General features: G+C 42.7%; 1 protein-coding gene across 3 annotated transcripts in view; it reads left to right on the top strand.

The window, feature by feature from the left end:
- Nucleotides 1-14,512, top strand: part of LOC138282926 (microtubule-actin cross-linking factor 1, isoforms 6/7-like) — a 533,430-nt gene that overhangs the window by 133,486 nt on the left and 385,432 nt on the right. For all 3 annotated transcript variants that reach the window (XM_069220983.1, XM_069220984.1, XM_069220985.1), the window contains exon 10: nt 7,346-7,453. In XM_069220983.1, coding sequence (XP_069077084.1) covers nt 7,346-7,453 — 108 coding nt within the window. The remainder of the gene's footprint in view (nt 1-7,345; nt 7,454-14,512) is intronic.

Raw genomic sequence — 14,512 nt, 5'->3', positions numbered from 1 at the left:
ATCCTATGGCGGATAATCTATTGTCAACACAAACAGGATTTCTCTTTCAGCCACACCTACTTTCAAGCATACCTCTGCAACCCACATCAGGTGGTCTCAGCCTTTACCTTGTTTAACATGAAGTAATACTTGCAACCCAAACTTTACTGATTGTAAACATTGTACTATATAGCTTTCAACACACACAATCACATGTGCATCCAAAGCTTATGCTATTTCCATGCTGTTGACCCACACATATATACTCTGTACCTCTGTTCCGTATATGACTGTGGTGTTATCAGTGATGTCATCAATGATGTCATTTAGCATATCATGCGTTATGTAATATGTAAGGTCATAAGCAGTGCATGGTGTGGTCGCAAGTTATAGTAAAGAAAGGAAAGTGCAACGTAGGACCATGAACATTTTTGATGATGGGGTTTTATGTTTACAAAGTATAATTTTTTTTTACTCACTGGGAAGGATTCATTGGTAGATGCTTGTATCAAGGATTACGCTTTTTAGATGTGTTGATTATTACTCAGTGTTTATACCACCACTGGAAGAAAGATTTTAACCTGTGTTAACCTTCCATATAAATTTCTTTAAAGAAGCTAAATATCCTGCAGATGAAATCAGCACTGGGAATTACAGGAAATAATTCAAAATTAAGGCCTCTCTTCTGAGAAAAACCACTTGCAAACATTCAATAAGAAGGCTTATCTATGTAAAAAAAAAAAATGTAACACAATGCCGGTCGCCACTGTGTATGTATGGTTAGGTCAGAGTTTCCATTGGAAGAGCGGTTTTTGTTTTGCTAATAACTTTGGCACCTTTTGAAGAATCTTCACAACTTTCCAAAAAAAAGTTCATCCATCACAGTTACTTTCTAGAAAGTTATGGTGATCTGTCAAGCGTTGAGAAAAAGGAGGGAGTCCCAAAACAACTTTTCCCATGAAGTTTCCGATAGAAATTTTGGAAAGGAATACAGAAACGATTTGGCAGGAAGCTAGATCTTTACTCCTGCGGTACTACAAATTAAAGAAATAAAGCATTCACCTATCGGTCCTTTATGTTCTGCAGGACCAAGTAATCTGATTATCTTGTCAACATGAAATGTTGTGACTGCCATTACAGGATGCAGTGACTCTGTCCCCTTGTCAAAAGTAAAAAAATAAAATAAAAATCACTCGTAAGAGTGGAGGCTAGAGGTACTCTGACCCACTAGCACTTCTGAGGGGCCCAGAGGGACACCCCAATGGCCAATATGTAAAAAAAGAAAATCTCTCATCACAACCCCAGTGAGGCACTGAGGGACTCCTGAGAGAGATTGGTACCACAAGGCTAATGCAAGCTGTGCAAACTGAAGCTTTCATGGTCTTCTGGTACCGGGGGGCTGATGCTTGGTGGTACCACAAGAGTACCATGGTACCCAAAAATCTTTTTTGGAAAAAAACATGAGATGTAGGGTAAAGATGTGTGGGAGTTGGCTGCCTGCGAGGGCTTGGGTGCAGGGCCTGGCCGCAGGCTAGAACATGCACCCAACACCATGCACGGCCAAAATCCATGTGTGGTGGAGGGGAAAGAAGCAGGGTTGGCTAAACGCGGCGTGTTGGTGGAAGGGTCTGACTATAGGCCAGGCCCTGCGACTGGCGCTGGGTAGCTGCCAAACAGGTGGTGGGGGCAAGACTAATTATATTAGCCAATGGAATGCTGTTTTCCTGTCTTTCCTAGGTGCTGTGGTACCAGTTTGTAGGTACTGTGGCACACATAAAAATGCAGAGACTCCATCAAAACATGCAAGACATGTTTGTTAATTAGGGCATGCGAGTTAACCTCTGGGTTTAAAGTTTAAATAAAACTCCTTCTTCATAGTGAACATAACTTTTTTTTTTTTTTTAAACAATTGTGGGACCCAGAATAGGAGGTACAACCCATGTGACTTTCCTACAGGACCCTCTCATTGTTTCTGTGTTGTCCATGGGAGTTCTGCGGTACCTGTAGAAGGTCCAAAAAACATGAAGGCAGCCAATTGGTTGACCACTCAGGAGACACTTCTAAGAAAAGCCCATGCCATTAAGAAACAACCTCAAATGATTTTGTTAACCACCAGTGCTGGGTTGTTGTTAAACAGGGACTTTTAGCAGTAGAAGCAATCCAAAGCCATCAGGGCCTCAGACTGATTGGGAGACCAGCAAATAAAAAGTGCATCAGCCGCCACGCCTGCGCAAGGTTCACTATCGGGAGATGTTGGTATGGTGCGCCTGAGCACTTCCAAAGAACCATAAGAAGCTAAGCCAGCAAAGGAATTACTGGTGTGGCAGTTTTTTGACATTCCAGCTGGTAAAAATAAAATGAATGTACAGGAGGTTACGTGCACTTTAGGCCTGAAGTTACTCCACAGAGATGACACTATGTTCTATAGATGGAGTCATGTAATGCCCAGTGCCCAAATTACTGCTATGCATGGGTGAAGGCTGGGCGAGGCAGAAGGTTCTGGGGTTTGGGAGCAGGGCCTGGCCATAAGCGAAGCCCTGCAGCCATCCTCCCACTGAAAACCCCCGAATGCTGTTTGTGGTGGAGGGGTGACTGTCCGTGCCAGATCGGATGCAGGGACTAGCCCTGTGCCCAACCCCCTGCCATGTATGGCCAAACACTGCACTAAGTAGACGAGTTGTATGATTGATTAAAAACCCCAGAAATTCACTGAAAAAAGAAGGTTAAAGTGAAGTTACAGTTGAGTGTTGTACTAGTGTAATAACTAATGTCTAAAAACCAGAAAAACACTGAAATTAACTAGTTGTAGTTTGGTGACATAATTGTAACTTGTACCCCCACCATGCACTGCTTATGACCTCACATATTACATCACTCATGGCGGTCAGCACTGGGTCGTTTTATTTAGGACCATGGGCCAGATGTATCAAGCGATATTGCATTTGCAAACGGTGCGAATCGCAAAATTCGGCCGTTTGCGAATGCAAAAATGCCTTTCAGAATGTGTGAAAGGCATCTGCAGTGCAATTTTAAGGAATCGCTAAAATAGCGATTCCTTAAAATTGCGACCCCATTTAGAGAATCGATTCTCTAAATAGGAAATCGCAAATAAGGAATCCTTATTTGCGATTTCTTAAGCACATGTATCAAGCATTTCCTAAATGCGAAATGGCATTTAGGAAATGCAATTACCACCAACAAACGTTTGGTGGTAACCATGTGCAAATTTAAAAAATGCATTTTAAATGCATTTTTAAAGTTGACATGTAGCGCACACATGCCCCTAAGATGTGTGTGCTTCACATGTCCGTAAAAATATTTTTGGGGTGCAGCAGAGGGGGCCTTAGGCCCCCAGCACCCTGGGATTTGCATTTCCTAAATTGCGAATTCCTAACTGAAATTCGCAATTTTGGAAATGCAAAACCATTCGCAGCAGGCCCATAGGTGCAAATGGAGTTGTATTCTCTATTTGCGATTCGGTAATAGCATTTGCGAATTTTAAGAAATCGCTATTACCGAATCGCAAAAATCATACATACCATTTTGCATTTCTTAAATAGCGATTTCTTAAAATTCCCTATTTAAGAAATGCAATTTGGTTTTTTGATACATCTGGCCCATTATTTCTATAGGAAATGGATATTTTGGTTTGCTAATAACTTTGGCGCCATTTGACAAATCGTCATTAAACTTTTTTTAAATTCTTTTTTGTTTTTTTTTAGAAAAGTCTTGCCCACCTAAGGTCCTTCCTGAAAAGCTTTGGCGTGATACTTCAAGCTGGGGTCCAAAGGAAAAAAAAAAGTGTGTGTGTGTTGTGTGTGTGTGTGGGGGGGGGGGGTTCCAAACTCATTTTCCCCATTCATTTTTCCATAGGCACCAGCCAAAATGGCTGAACTGAATTACATCACATTTGGCAGAAAGCTAGATCTTGATCCAGAAAGTGTGCTTTTAGGTATTTGTTATAATTCCGTTCATGGTTCAAACAATATAGATATTTCATGCCATAGAAGACCTACGGAGCCTGCAGATCTAGTAATATGATCTGATTGGCTGTCACCACATCAACAAAGATGTGATGGCAGCCATTTTAGGACTTGTGTACTTAGTCCCCTGTCCTGGAAATATTTACAGCAAATTTGCGGTGGACCCACAAATCTGCAGTAAAGTTAAGGGGAAAAAAACAAACAAAACCCTGCGGTGAGCCGGGGGTTGGGGTGTGGGTTGCTGGTTGCATAGTATTTATAAACCCCTCAACTGCTTGAACTTTCCCTGCATAAAGCGGAGCCCTTTTTTGGCTATTTGGGGGCAAAACAGATCAAACCAAGATCAAGATGAGACCTTGTAAGGAGACTCCCATTAACCTTGGTTTGATTTGTTCCTGTGACAGGCACTAGGCCCAGTCACACAAGTGGTGCAGCATTTTATCGGCATAAGTGTGGCAGCGCTGGGTGGTAGTAATTTTGTGGATTCTGGTCGTTTCCATCACAGAAATGTAAGGAGAATGCATGATTTCAGACAACGTTTGAGGTTTGCAGGGCACTATGGCTAAGAACATTGTGTGGGATCCATGTGAAGCACACCACCCTGGACTCCCCGCGATGTCTAGTTTTCAGATCTGTCTGGGTCTGGTAGGTGTTTCTAGGTGGCAGCCTACTCAAGCCCAAAAAGTGCATGCATTCACTATTGTAAGAGGGACGATATTGGGAGTTAGCCACACTCTCCTGGCCCACATGTAAAAAGAAAAACCCAAAGAATCAAATGTGCTCTCACTTGCCATTGAGATTGGATGCCTTAGTCGGCAGGGGAGCAGAAAGACTGTTGAGGCTTTAGGAGTGAGGGTGGGGCCTGGTGTTAGGATGGGCCAGACCCACCCCATTATTTCATGAAAATATACATATGTTCCTTCCATACAGTTGCCTTTCTGCCCCCCCAGAAGCAAATTGGGAAAACACCTCCTGTCTGTCCCTGGGTGCAGGGCGCAGATTAGTTTTCCCCCTTTGGGGTGGGGCCAGGGCCAGTGCCAGAAAGCAGCACCTGCACCACTTTATTTTTCCCCAAAGGCAAAGTCCTTGGTGTCAGATGGATTTTCTACCCCACGGTGTCAAGTTTAAGGCAACCATCCCCTTCACCAGTAATCGCCCCAAAAGGTTGGGAGGGGGGATTGTATGCTTTGGGGATGGGGGCATGGCCATACCCATAATGGGCAGCCACCCCTATTAATAAAAACAAAAAAAAACTTCCCCCTGTATCCAGTGGACTTTCTAACTCTCCCTGGGCAAGCGAGTTTGGAGGTAATCACCCCCGTCTTTCCCTGGGGGCGGCAGGGGGCATGGAGCGACAGAAAGACTGATGCTACATTTAGTTGGGGTGGAGACATGGCCATGCCCATGGTGGGTAACCCCCACCCCTATTTTTAAAAAAACAAAAAACTTTCCCCATCTGCACCCGCGAAGGGGGGGGGGGTCACAAAGACTGAAATATACAAAGGTGCTTGGGGGAGCACATGCCCTTGCCTAAAGGGGCACTCCCCTATCCCTGGTGTCTAGTGGGTGGATCCCAGCTTGGGGATCGACCCATTGTATGGCCGAGTTGACCCCCATTCCCTGGGGCAAGGTCCTGTATAGTGCCCCAGAGACCCTAACTCCCAGGACACCGTTGTTTCCCTGTGTTCTTGCAGGCAGGACGACAAAGAATTACTCCCACCCAGCGGAGGCCTAAAGAAAAACTACTCCCACTAGCTGGGAGAAATGCTGGCCTCTACCGCACCAGGGATAGGAAGTCAGCAGGGCTATGGGGGCCCTAGGGATCCTCCTGTGGCTCCCAATGTAAGAAATTATGTAGAGTTCCTGAGAGGGGCACCCCAGTTAAAAAAATTAAAAAAATTGAAACAAATGTGTTGCTGGCTTCTGCATGGCCCATGGGGCTGCAAGCAGGGAGCAGGACGAGCCGTGGTGGCCTGGGGCTCCTCCCCCTAGCCCTCCAACAAAAATTAAAGATGTGGGTGTCTCTGGTGAGCATTGGAACACCCAGTAAATAAATAAAAGAATGATAAATTAGCGGCAGGAGCCCCATAATGCCCTGCAAGGGCTTTTTACTGTTTTTACTGTTACTGTTACTGTTAACCAAAACCACTGACATTCACCATTTATATTTATCTCAAGGAACTATATCTTGTGCCCTAAAGTAACAATAACTCACCCCACACCATGCACTGCTAATTACCTCACATATTACATCACTCATGACATGTTCTATGACATCATTGATAACATCACTGCAACATTTGAAAGTGCATCATTTAGGACAACACTTTGTGTGGTGGGGGCGTGAGTTATAGTTACTTTAGGGCACAAGTTATAGTTCCAGAAGTAACTATAACGGGTGAGTTTTAGTGAGTTTTGTTCATGTAACACAGTATGTTTTAACAGACATTTTCATCTAACTCTAAGCTGTGATGTCAAGGTGTACTGTGAGGCAGAACATTGCGATGTATAGATAATCACGATGTGATTATCACAATGTAATCTACAATGATGTAATTACACGTGATGAAACAACCAACATTTGTCAGTGGAATGGATAATGGTGGGTACAGTGGCATGGTCAGAGGTGCTCAGAGAGCAATTTGTGTGGAATGAGTGTTTTACACATTTGAATCACAAGTCAGTAGCCAATTAAGTGTGTGGATGATGAATGAGTGGTTAACAAGGAACTGAGCAAATGTGAAAGTCTGGTGGCTTGGTTGAGACTAAAGTCACATAATGATGACTGGTTTAGGGTTTGGTACATTTTCCAGCACGCTGTTAAGATCATCTATTAAGAAACTGATGTTTCCTGGTGGAACCTAAATGGCCGCTTCCTGAACTTCAACTGGGATTATGACTGTAGTAAATGATATCCAAAATTAAGGGAGGACATTTGAAATTGGGGACCCTTCTTCATGCTGGCTTATCCTCAGACTTGCTTTATTCATTTGGAATTTGGCATTGGAGCTTATGGAACACACCCGAGTAAAGGAGCATCAGGGTGCTGGCGCTAAAATCAGGCCATAGGAAAAGATTGGACATCATTTGCATAATTAATGGGAAGCATTGTTTGCTGTTGTAAAGTTATTTTGGAGGGAATTATGGATCACATGGAATTAGGTGTATCTATAGCAATCTTTAAAACAGCTACTTTGATATCCTCTCTGCTGCCCTGGTCAGGTTATGAACATGTTGTGTGACCTTTTAAGTCAGCAGTGTACAGTTAATGAATACAACACCTAAAAACTATACTGCAAGTTGCTGTTCCTAGACATGTGAACTTTCAAAAGATGGAGTATGGTGAAGTTTTTGCCTGAGCTGTTGGCCTGTATTTTTTCCAGCTTCTGGCTGTGGAGATCCTTCAGCACCAAAGTATCATTGACCGACTTCTGGGACTGTCCAAGACACTGCTAGTTTACTGTCCACCAACCATTCAGCAAAGCCTAGAGGTAAGCAACTCCTCAAGCTACCACACACATTGGTCCGACTGTAGGGGGTCAGTGATGTTCAAACAATGATTTTTGGTTGTTTGCCAAACTAAGTGTTACCTCCCTGTCTCTCCATGCTGTCATTCTGTTTATCTATTTTACACCTGCCAAGCACTCTGAAGTAACCAAAGGATAACATTGAGCACTATACCAAATGTCAGGATAAATAAATCAATGCTTGTGAGCCGTTTTACAATTAGTGGCAGTTTTGTAATTGATTGTTTTGCTTATGCCCAGTCTTTCTAAAATCAATTGCTCCCACATAGAAGGTAATTGCCAACAGAGAAAGAAGCTGTTCCACCGAAAAGAGGATCACTGCATTAATTATGTTAAATGAACTTAGCCACTTTCAAACATTGCTACAACTACACCTAACCTTTGGAGCTGAAGTTTTGCTAGCAAGGCATCACTCAGAATCTTTCCTATGAAGAAACTAAAATGTCTTTCAGAGAAATAATGCCTTTAAATTTCAAATGGTTTGCCTAGTACCATCTTCAGCAACTGTGTACTTGATCAGCACAGTGTACTTGATTGGGATGTGTTTGTTTTGACTAGATTAAAAGCACTTTTGACATGTTTAATTAAACTTGACTAACTGCATGTCTACCAAATATTACTTCAAGGTGTATGGATCTTTGTACATTGCACGCCCTTCATTTTAAAGAAGAGGCTATATTAGGGCTGCTATATCCTCATCTTTCAAGCTTACTTTCTCCATCCAGCCACAAGCCCTTTACAAGAACTTTATAGAAGATTGGCCCTCTGCAAAAACATCATACCCACCCATTTCAAAGCTCATCACAGTGTCACAGATGCATATTGATAAGCCACTGAGGTCCATTGGCTATGGGTTTATCTGAGAGAGGCTGGGAAGGACCTAAAAAGTGATTTCCCAGCCCCCAGCACCTAAGGGTAAATTTAGATGCACACATCCTGTATTGCTCCGTTCGGGTTCAAGATTTACAACTGCTATGCACCAGTAAGTCATTTTTAGCAAGGTTCAAGTGAATACCTTTTAAGCCATTGTATTGCTGCTTCATTTATACTTAAACCACACAGAGAGTCTTCCCTTCAGTGGTTCCCAAACTTTTTTGACCCGTGGCTCCCTTAACCTACTGGCAGTGGTCGCTGTTCCCCGTTATGTTATTTATTTTGGTAGGTGGGTCAGGATTACAATAGTAGATGTAATGCTATCCTATCCACTGTAGAGCGTCTTGCAATGTCAACAACTGATTGGAAAGATACAGGGTTATCAAAGTGAACTCTTGCTGCATTTTGATGTAGTGCTCTTTTTTTCTTTAAGGAGGTGTGACTTTAGGTTGTTCCTGAGCAGGGTTGTGAGGCCCTGATAAATACAGGAATGTTGTTTCAGATCCTGGGTTCACTGATAGAGGTCTCCCATCTAGCTTTTTACTTTTTGCACTTTATTTCCTCCAGTCTGATGGTAACATATTGGGCCTCAAAACTACATAGCAGAGTACTGTGCAAAGTCAGTATAAAGATTTCCAAAAAAAAGTACACAATTTTATGTTGCAAGCAAATTTCTTCTTCAGGCAGGCCCATTCGAATCCCTAAAAAAGGTGTGTTCGCTCCAAAATAGTTTGGGCCAAGCCACAGAAGAAATGTGTGTGAATCTGAGTCACTACCAGGGTTGCTGACCTACCTGAAGGGCATGTAGGGGGGCAGAGGTAGGGTCACTACTAAGTTCTCCTTCACAGAGTTGAGTAAACAACAAACTCCTTACTTTCTCTACACACTACCATTCATTTTCCTCCCATGCCCAGTTACTGAACGATAAAAATGTTTACACTTGCATGTCAGGAGACACTGTATATAGTAGAGCTTTTTTCAGTTTCGTGGCTGGCATAGCTGTGACTGGAGTTGCTTTGTCTTTTATCGAGGTTAAGCATCCCTATAAAGTAAGAAAAGGTGAACCCTGAATGGACAATAAGATAAGGACTCATCCTGCCTTGCTTTCTTATTGTCAGTTTAAATAAAAATGAAAATGTCAATTTGTTTGAGAGAATCGCTCTCACAATCAATCATTCAGGTGTTCTAGAAAAAGTTTTATGAGGTTATGAATGGGACAATAGAAGTTTGTACCATACATTTGTTTTGTATTTATCTTTTGCAGTTTGTCATGCCCAAAGTAAGCTGATTACGCCAAATAAATACTTTATTGGTAATTATTGGTGCAAGGACAGGAAATGAGAGATCATCCTCAAGAGAGGGCCAAAGTGAGAGAGGGGGAAAAAAGGGAAAACATTTTTAAATCTACATTCATTCCTAGAAAGTATCCTGTAAAAGACCAGGCACGGCTAGCCCAGGCCAGAAAGTGATGACACTGTCTTTATACGGCTAGCAGGCAGTTCATTGATTGCCTTATAGGAGAAGAAATGCAGCGTCAGCCTCTGAGCACCTTTCAAGAGGGCTGTCTAAGCCCTGCGCCCAGCTTCCATCCCCACATTTCTCACACATCCAATGCTGCAGCAGTTGAGGCTTCCATCTCTCTGCTGAAACGCAGGTCAGAGCAGGAACCGCTGCTGCAGGCTGGAGGGACTAGTAACATTCACTTCTGCACTCTTCAAGAATAATGCACTGCTGCCATCTAGTGGAAAACATTAGCGGTTTTTATGCTCATACTGAAAACCTCAAATTTGTCTAGATGGTAAACATCGATTATTTCTTCAATTCGAAATTGAAACCCCTTGGTGCACGGCGCCCCTGGCTCCTTTTGACGGCGCACTGGGGCGCCCCGGCGCACAGATTGGGAACCACTGCAAGAGTAACCAGAAGCCTACATTAGAGGAATCATATTAGATTTCACGTCAGCAATAAAAAAGAAAAGGCTAGGCAGGAGAAATTGAAGCTACAATTAAAATTCCTGATGGGAGCTATCAATAGGGAGGCAAATGTGACATTTTGAGAGACAGAGGTTGGTTGATTATTAACCTCTATTATGTGATGCCATGTTTATGCAGTGTCCCCCTACCAGTGTAGCAACAAAGAAGTGAATTTCTCCCAGTATTCTGGTAACCTGGTTAAAGGTAAGCCATGTGGTGCCGCCTGAGAAAGCCATCTTCATGATAGACGTGTAGTGTGAACATTTAAAATATGCTAATGTGTCTAATAATTAATGAAGCAAACAGAGCATGTTCTTTAAATCCATAAATTGGTATTCAATTATTTCAACATTGCAGGTTTTTCACTGATAGTCATGAACATGGAATAGTCTCTTACAAATACACACACACACACACACACACACACACACACACACACACACACACACAGAAGGTATATACACATCAATGTTGAAAAATCCTGTGACAGCTCCATAAGTCCTTGGCAGGCCAGTTTTAACTGCATTTTGTTGTAGAAAGTCATAGTAGTGAAGTAACGAAGACGAGTAGAGAAGTAAGTACTTTATTTAAATGAAGAAGTCAGAAGAGAACCTCATCAAGTGTCTCCAGTCTCACCACCAGGGTAGGCTGGCAGACCTCAACATTCTAAATCAACTCCAGTGGAATGTTCCAAGTCAGCAATACAAAGGTGGAGGGAAGCTAAATGTAAGTCACAACACATCTCCCTCCCCAGGAAAGAAGAAAATAATGTATACGCAACTTCATCTCCTGATATACGAAAATTCAAGCAAACCTTGCTAATATACATAACCATAGCTTAAGTACAATTTGCAATGATTATGCAGTGTTTACATAATAAATACATAACAGATAAAGAGGAAATAGGACAGATTCATTTGTAATCTTTCCACCAATTAGGTGGGTTCGTGACCCTGTTGCTTTTTCTAATGTTTGATATGTTAGGGTTATTCGGATCTTGATTTTGTTGTGTGGTAGCTCTCTTGTCGCTTTGCTGGTGCCCTGAAACCTCTGCCTACTATCACCACACTACTGCCCCCGCTGAGAATCTTGCTGGGCAAAATGTAACAATAGCCTGGTTGCCAGCAGATGAACAGGAATAGAATCAAGGTGATGGGCACATACCAGTCAGGCGAAGAGCAGTGAATCTCCAAGGAGGAATGGAGATGATGAGAACAATATCTACAGGGGTGGAGACACTGCTGTCCCCCGCGCAGCATCCCATCCTCGTTGCCAATTTGAAGTAACGAAGTCCACTAGAGAGGGAAGTACTTTCTTTAAATAAAGAAGTCATAAGAGAACCTCAAACAAGTGTCTCCAGTCAGACCACGCAAGCTGGGCAGACCTCAATATTCTAAATCAACTCCAGTGGAATGTTCCAAGTCAGCAAAACAAAGGTGGAGGGAAGGTTCAGGTAAGTCACAACAAGTAGTTTAACTATAATTGTGACCCTTATTGCAGCATTTAATGTGGGAAATGCCGTACAATAAAACACTGACCTAAAATGTGCTGTAGCTGCAAAGAAAGCAAATGAAGGGAAAGTTGCCTGTCCTTTTCAAAATGCACCCGCTACATTCAGCATGCAGTGTAGCTTTGAGTCCCAGCAGCCTCCATTACCCAGCATGCACTCTACTGGCTGTTTGCCTCACAGGCTCAATTCCTTTTTGCTGGTTCAGGCTGACTGGATCTCAGAACACTTCAGAAGTGTTTTACCTCTATTTCGTGAGGATTTTTCTTCAGGAATTAATTATTAACAACTTACTTTGATATTTTTTAAGGTTTAAAGACCTTCCCTGTAATTTGTTTTCATGGTGCCTTCATTGTTTGTGAACTGTCCCAAATGTGGGAGAAAGAAAGCTTTTTCAGAGCCTCCTGATGTGTGCATGTAGTCTTCCCACATTGTGGGAGAGTGTCATCAATGTTAAAATATGTCAAACCGAGCTCTGAAAGACAAGAAAGACATTCGCCTTGGACTACAATTGGGAAACCTCAGAGCTGAAGACGAAAAGAAAAAGCAGAGGAAAAAGGACAATGTCTATTTGGCTGCCAAAGGCTCCTGCCATGAAAAGGATACCCTTAGGGTTAGATCCAGGGAGAAAAAACATCAGAGTCATCACTTTTGCCGTTCCAGACACTCTCACACCTCAGGAGAGCTTTGGTCGATGTCGAAACCATTGTCACTGGCGTGCTTGCTGTTAAGAGACTCTATTGCTCCGGCCGTATCCACTCCGGCGCCTTAGGTGCAAACCATTAAGACATGGATTTCATTGATGTTGGCACCCTCTACTAGGACACCAGCTCTATCAGCAGCGATAGTAACAACGCAGACATCGCATCATCGCTCTTCAGTAGCACAACCTCTACAGCAACACTCAGTATCCATGCATTCTGCAGCTCCATCGTCCACATGGAGAAATCATAGCCAAGAATATTTATGATGTCAGAATCCACCATACTCTCAACCTCTAGAAGGTCAACATCGAGAGAGTTGTTCCCCAGGCACTCTTCAGGGCCAATCCATACCCTTTATTCTGTTTGTTGTGATACTAAGGTACAATTGGATCCTGTTCTACTTCCAAAACTGCGGAGGATCTTTTGCAAGTGCCTTTAAGAGCGTTCACACCGCTCTCTCTACCTGACACTCTGGTTCCATGTCAGCCCATCATCCTACTGGCTTCGTCCACACCACAAAGTGAAACTCCGCAGGATGTTCCAGTTTCTCCATCGCCTCATATATCCAGTGGCGTAGCGTGGGTTGTCAGCACCCGGGGCAAGGCAAGTAATTTGCGCCCCCTAACCCGGGGCAAGGCAAGTAATTTGCGCCCCCTAACCCGTGGATTTAGTCTCTTCCAGGATGTTGCGCCCGGTGCGGCCGGCCCCCCCTGCACCCCCCACGCTACGCCACTGCATATATCACATGCACTTGTAAATATTCGAGATCAACAAAAAAGTTAAATAACGCCCTCAGCTTCCCAGAGTACTTCTAGAGATCACTCTACGGATACATCCTACTCACCAACCTCACTTTCAGGATCTCCTGGTAGAACATCATCAGTTGTGACTCACTCACTTTTCAGGATGTATTAGTGGGAGGTGCAGCAAAATTAAACATACAGACTGCAGTACCACAGATTTCCGTTGCAGTAATTATAGAGATGTTGCAACCCTGAGAAAATATTACTATTGGTCCCACATTTCTCAGAACCTGTAGAAGAAAAATTCTTAACACCAGCTTCTTTTAAATTGGCAAACCACATTCCTAAGGAGGTGCAAACCTGCTCAACAGGGTTCTCTCTATCGCTGACAAAAAAGAAAGCCAGATTCTGTGATTGTTCCTGTAGTCAGGAAGACACATCAGTCTGCACAAGAAATGTTGGTCCGGGCAGAGAGAGAAAAAGTAAAAGGATAATAGATGCTCTGGGTAGCAAAGTCTGTGGATCTGCAGTTGTTACATAGCAAATAATTCTGCTTTTCTGGGCGGATATGATAGAACCTTTATGTGAATCACTACGTCTTTGCTGATGATCTTCCAAAGGATAGATAACAAGATTTTTAGAAATTCTAAACGAGGGACAAATGGTGTCTAAAGAGATCATCAGTGCTGCCGTATGCACTGCAGATTTAGCAGCAACAACATATTTGTATAGTATTGCATTAAGCAGCCACCCCCAAGAATATACTGATTTTGCGATTTGCAAATAATTTCTGAACTCAGCACTTTTGTCCTGCAATTTTTACAAAAGTGCCCACAAAAATGAAAAAATAAACTATTATTTAAAAAAAAAAAAAGTAGGTGAATCCTCATTTCATTGGATTTCATTGGATCAGCGGTACTGCAAATTTTGCTATTTTATCTGCAAAATTTGCCATCCTAGACTGTAAAATCTTTGGGGGGTCTGATTAATGCGTTCTTTTTCTCTTCATCTCACACCTCTTAAAATAGATACTCAATTAAAGATTATGAATTTACCTCTATGAGGACCTGCTCTCTTTGATCCTCACGCTGACAAAGAGATGGTATGGGTGAAGAAGGTGTCTGAAACGTTAAAAACAGTGGGTCTTGAAGAAAATAAATCGTTTTACCATTCTCAGTATAGGCGCAGAGACTCTAGACAGAATCAAAGACAGAGAGTTCTAT

The sequence above is a fragment of the Pleurodeles waltl genome, chromosome 2_2 (genome assembly GCF_031143425.1).
Source record: "Pleurodeles waltl isolate 20211129_DDA chromosome 2_2, aPleWal1.hap1.20221129, whole genome shotgun sequence".
Taxonomy (NCBI): Eukaryota; Metazoa; Chordata; class Amphibia; order Caudata; family Salamandridae; genus Pleurodeles; species Pleurodeles waltl.
This window is presented reverse-complemented; position numbering and strand designations above follow the sequence as displayed.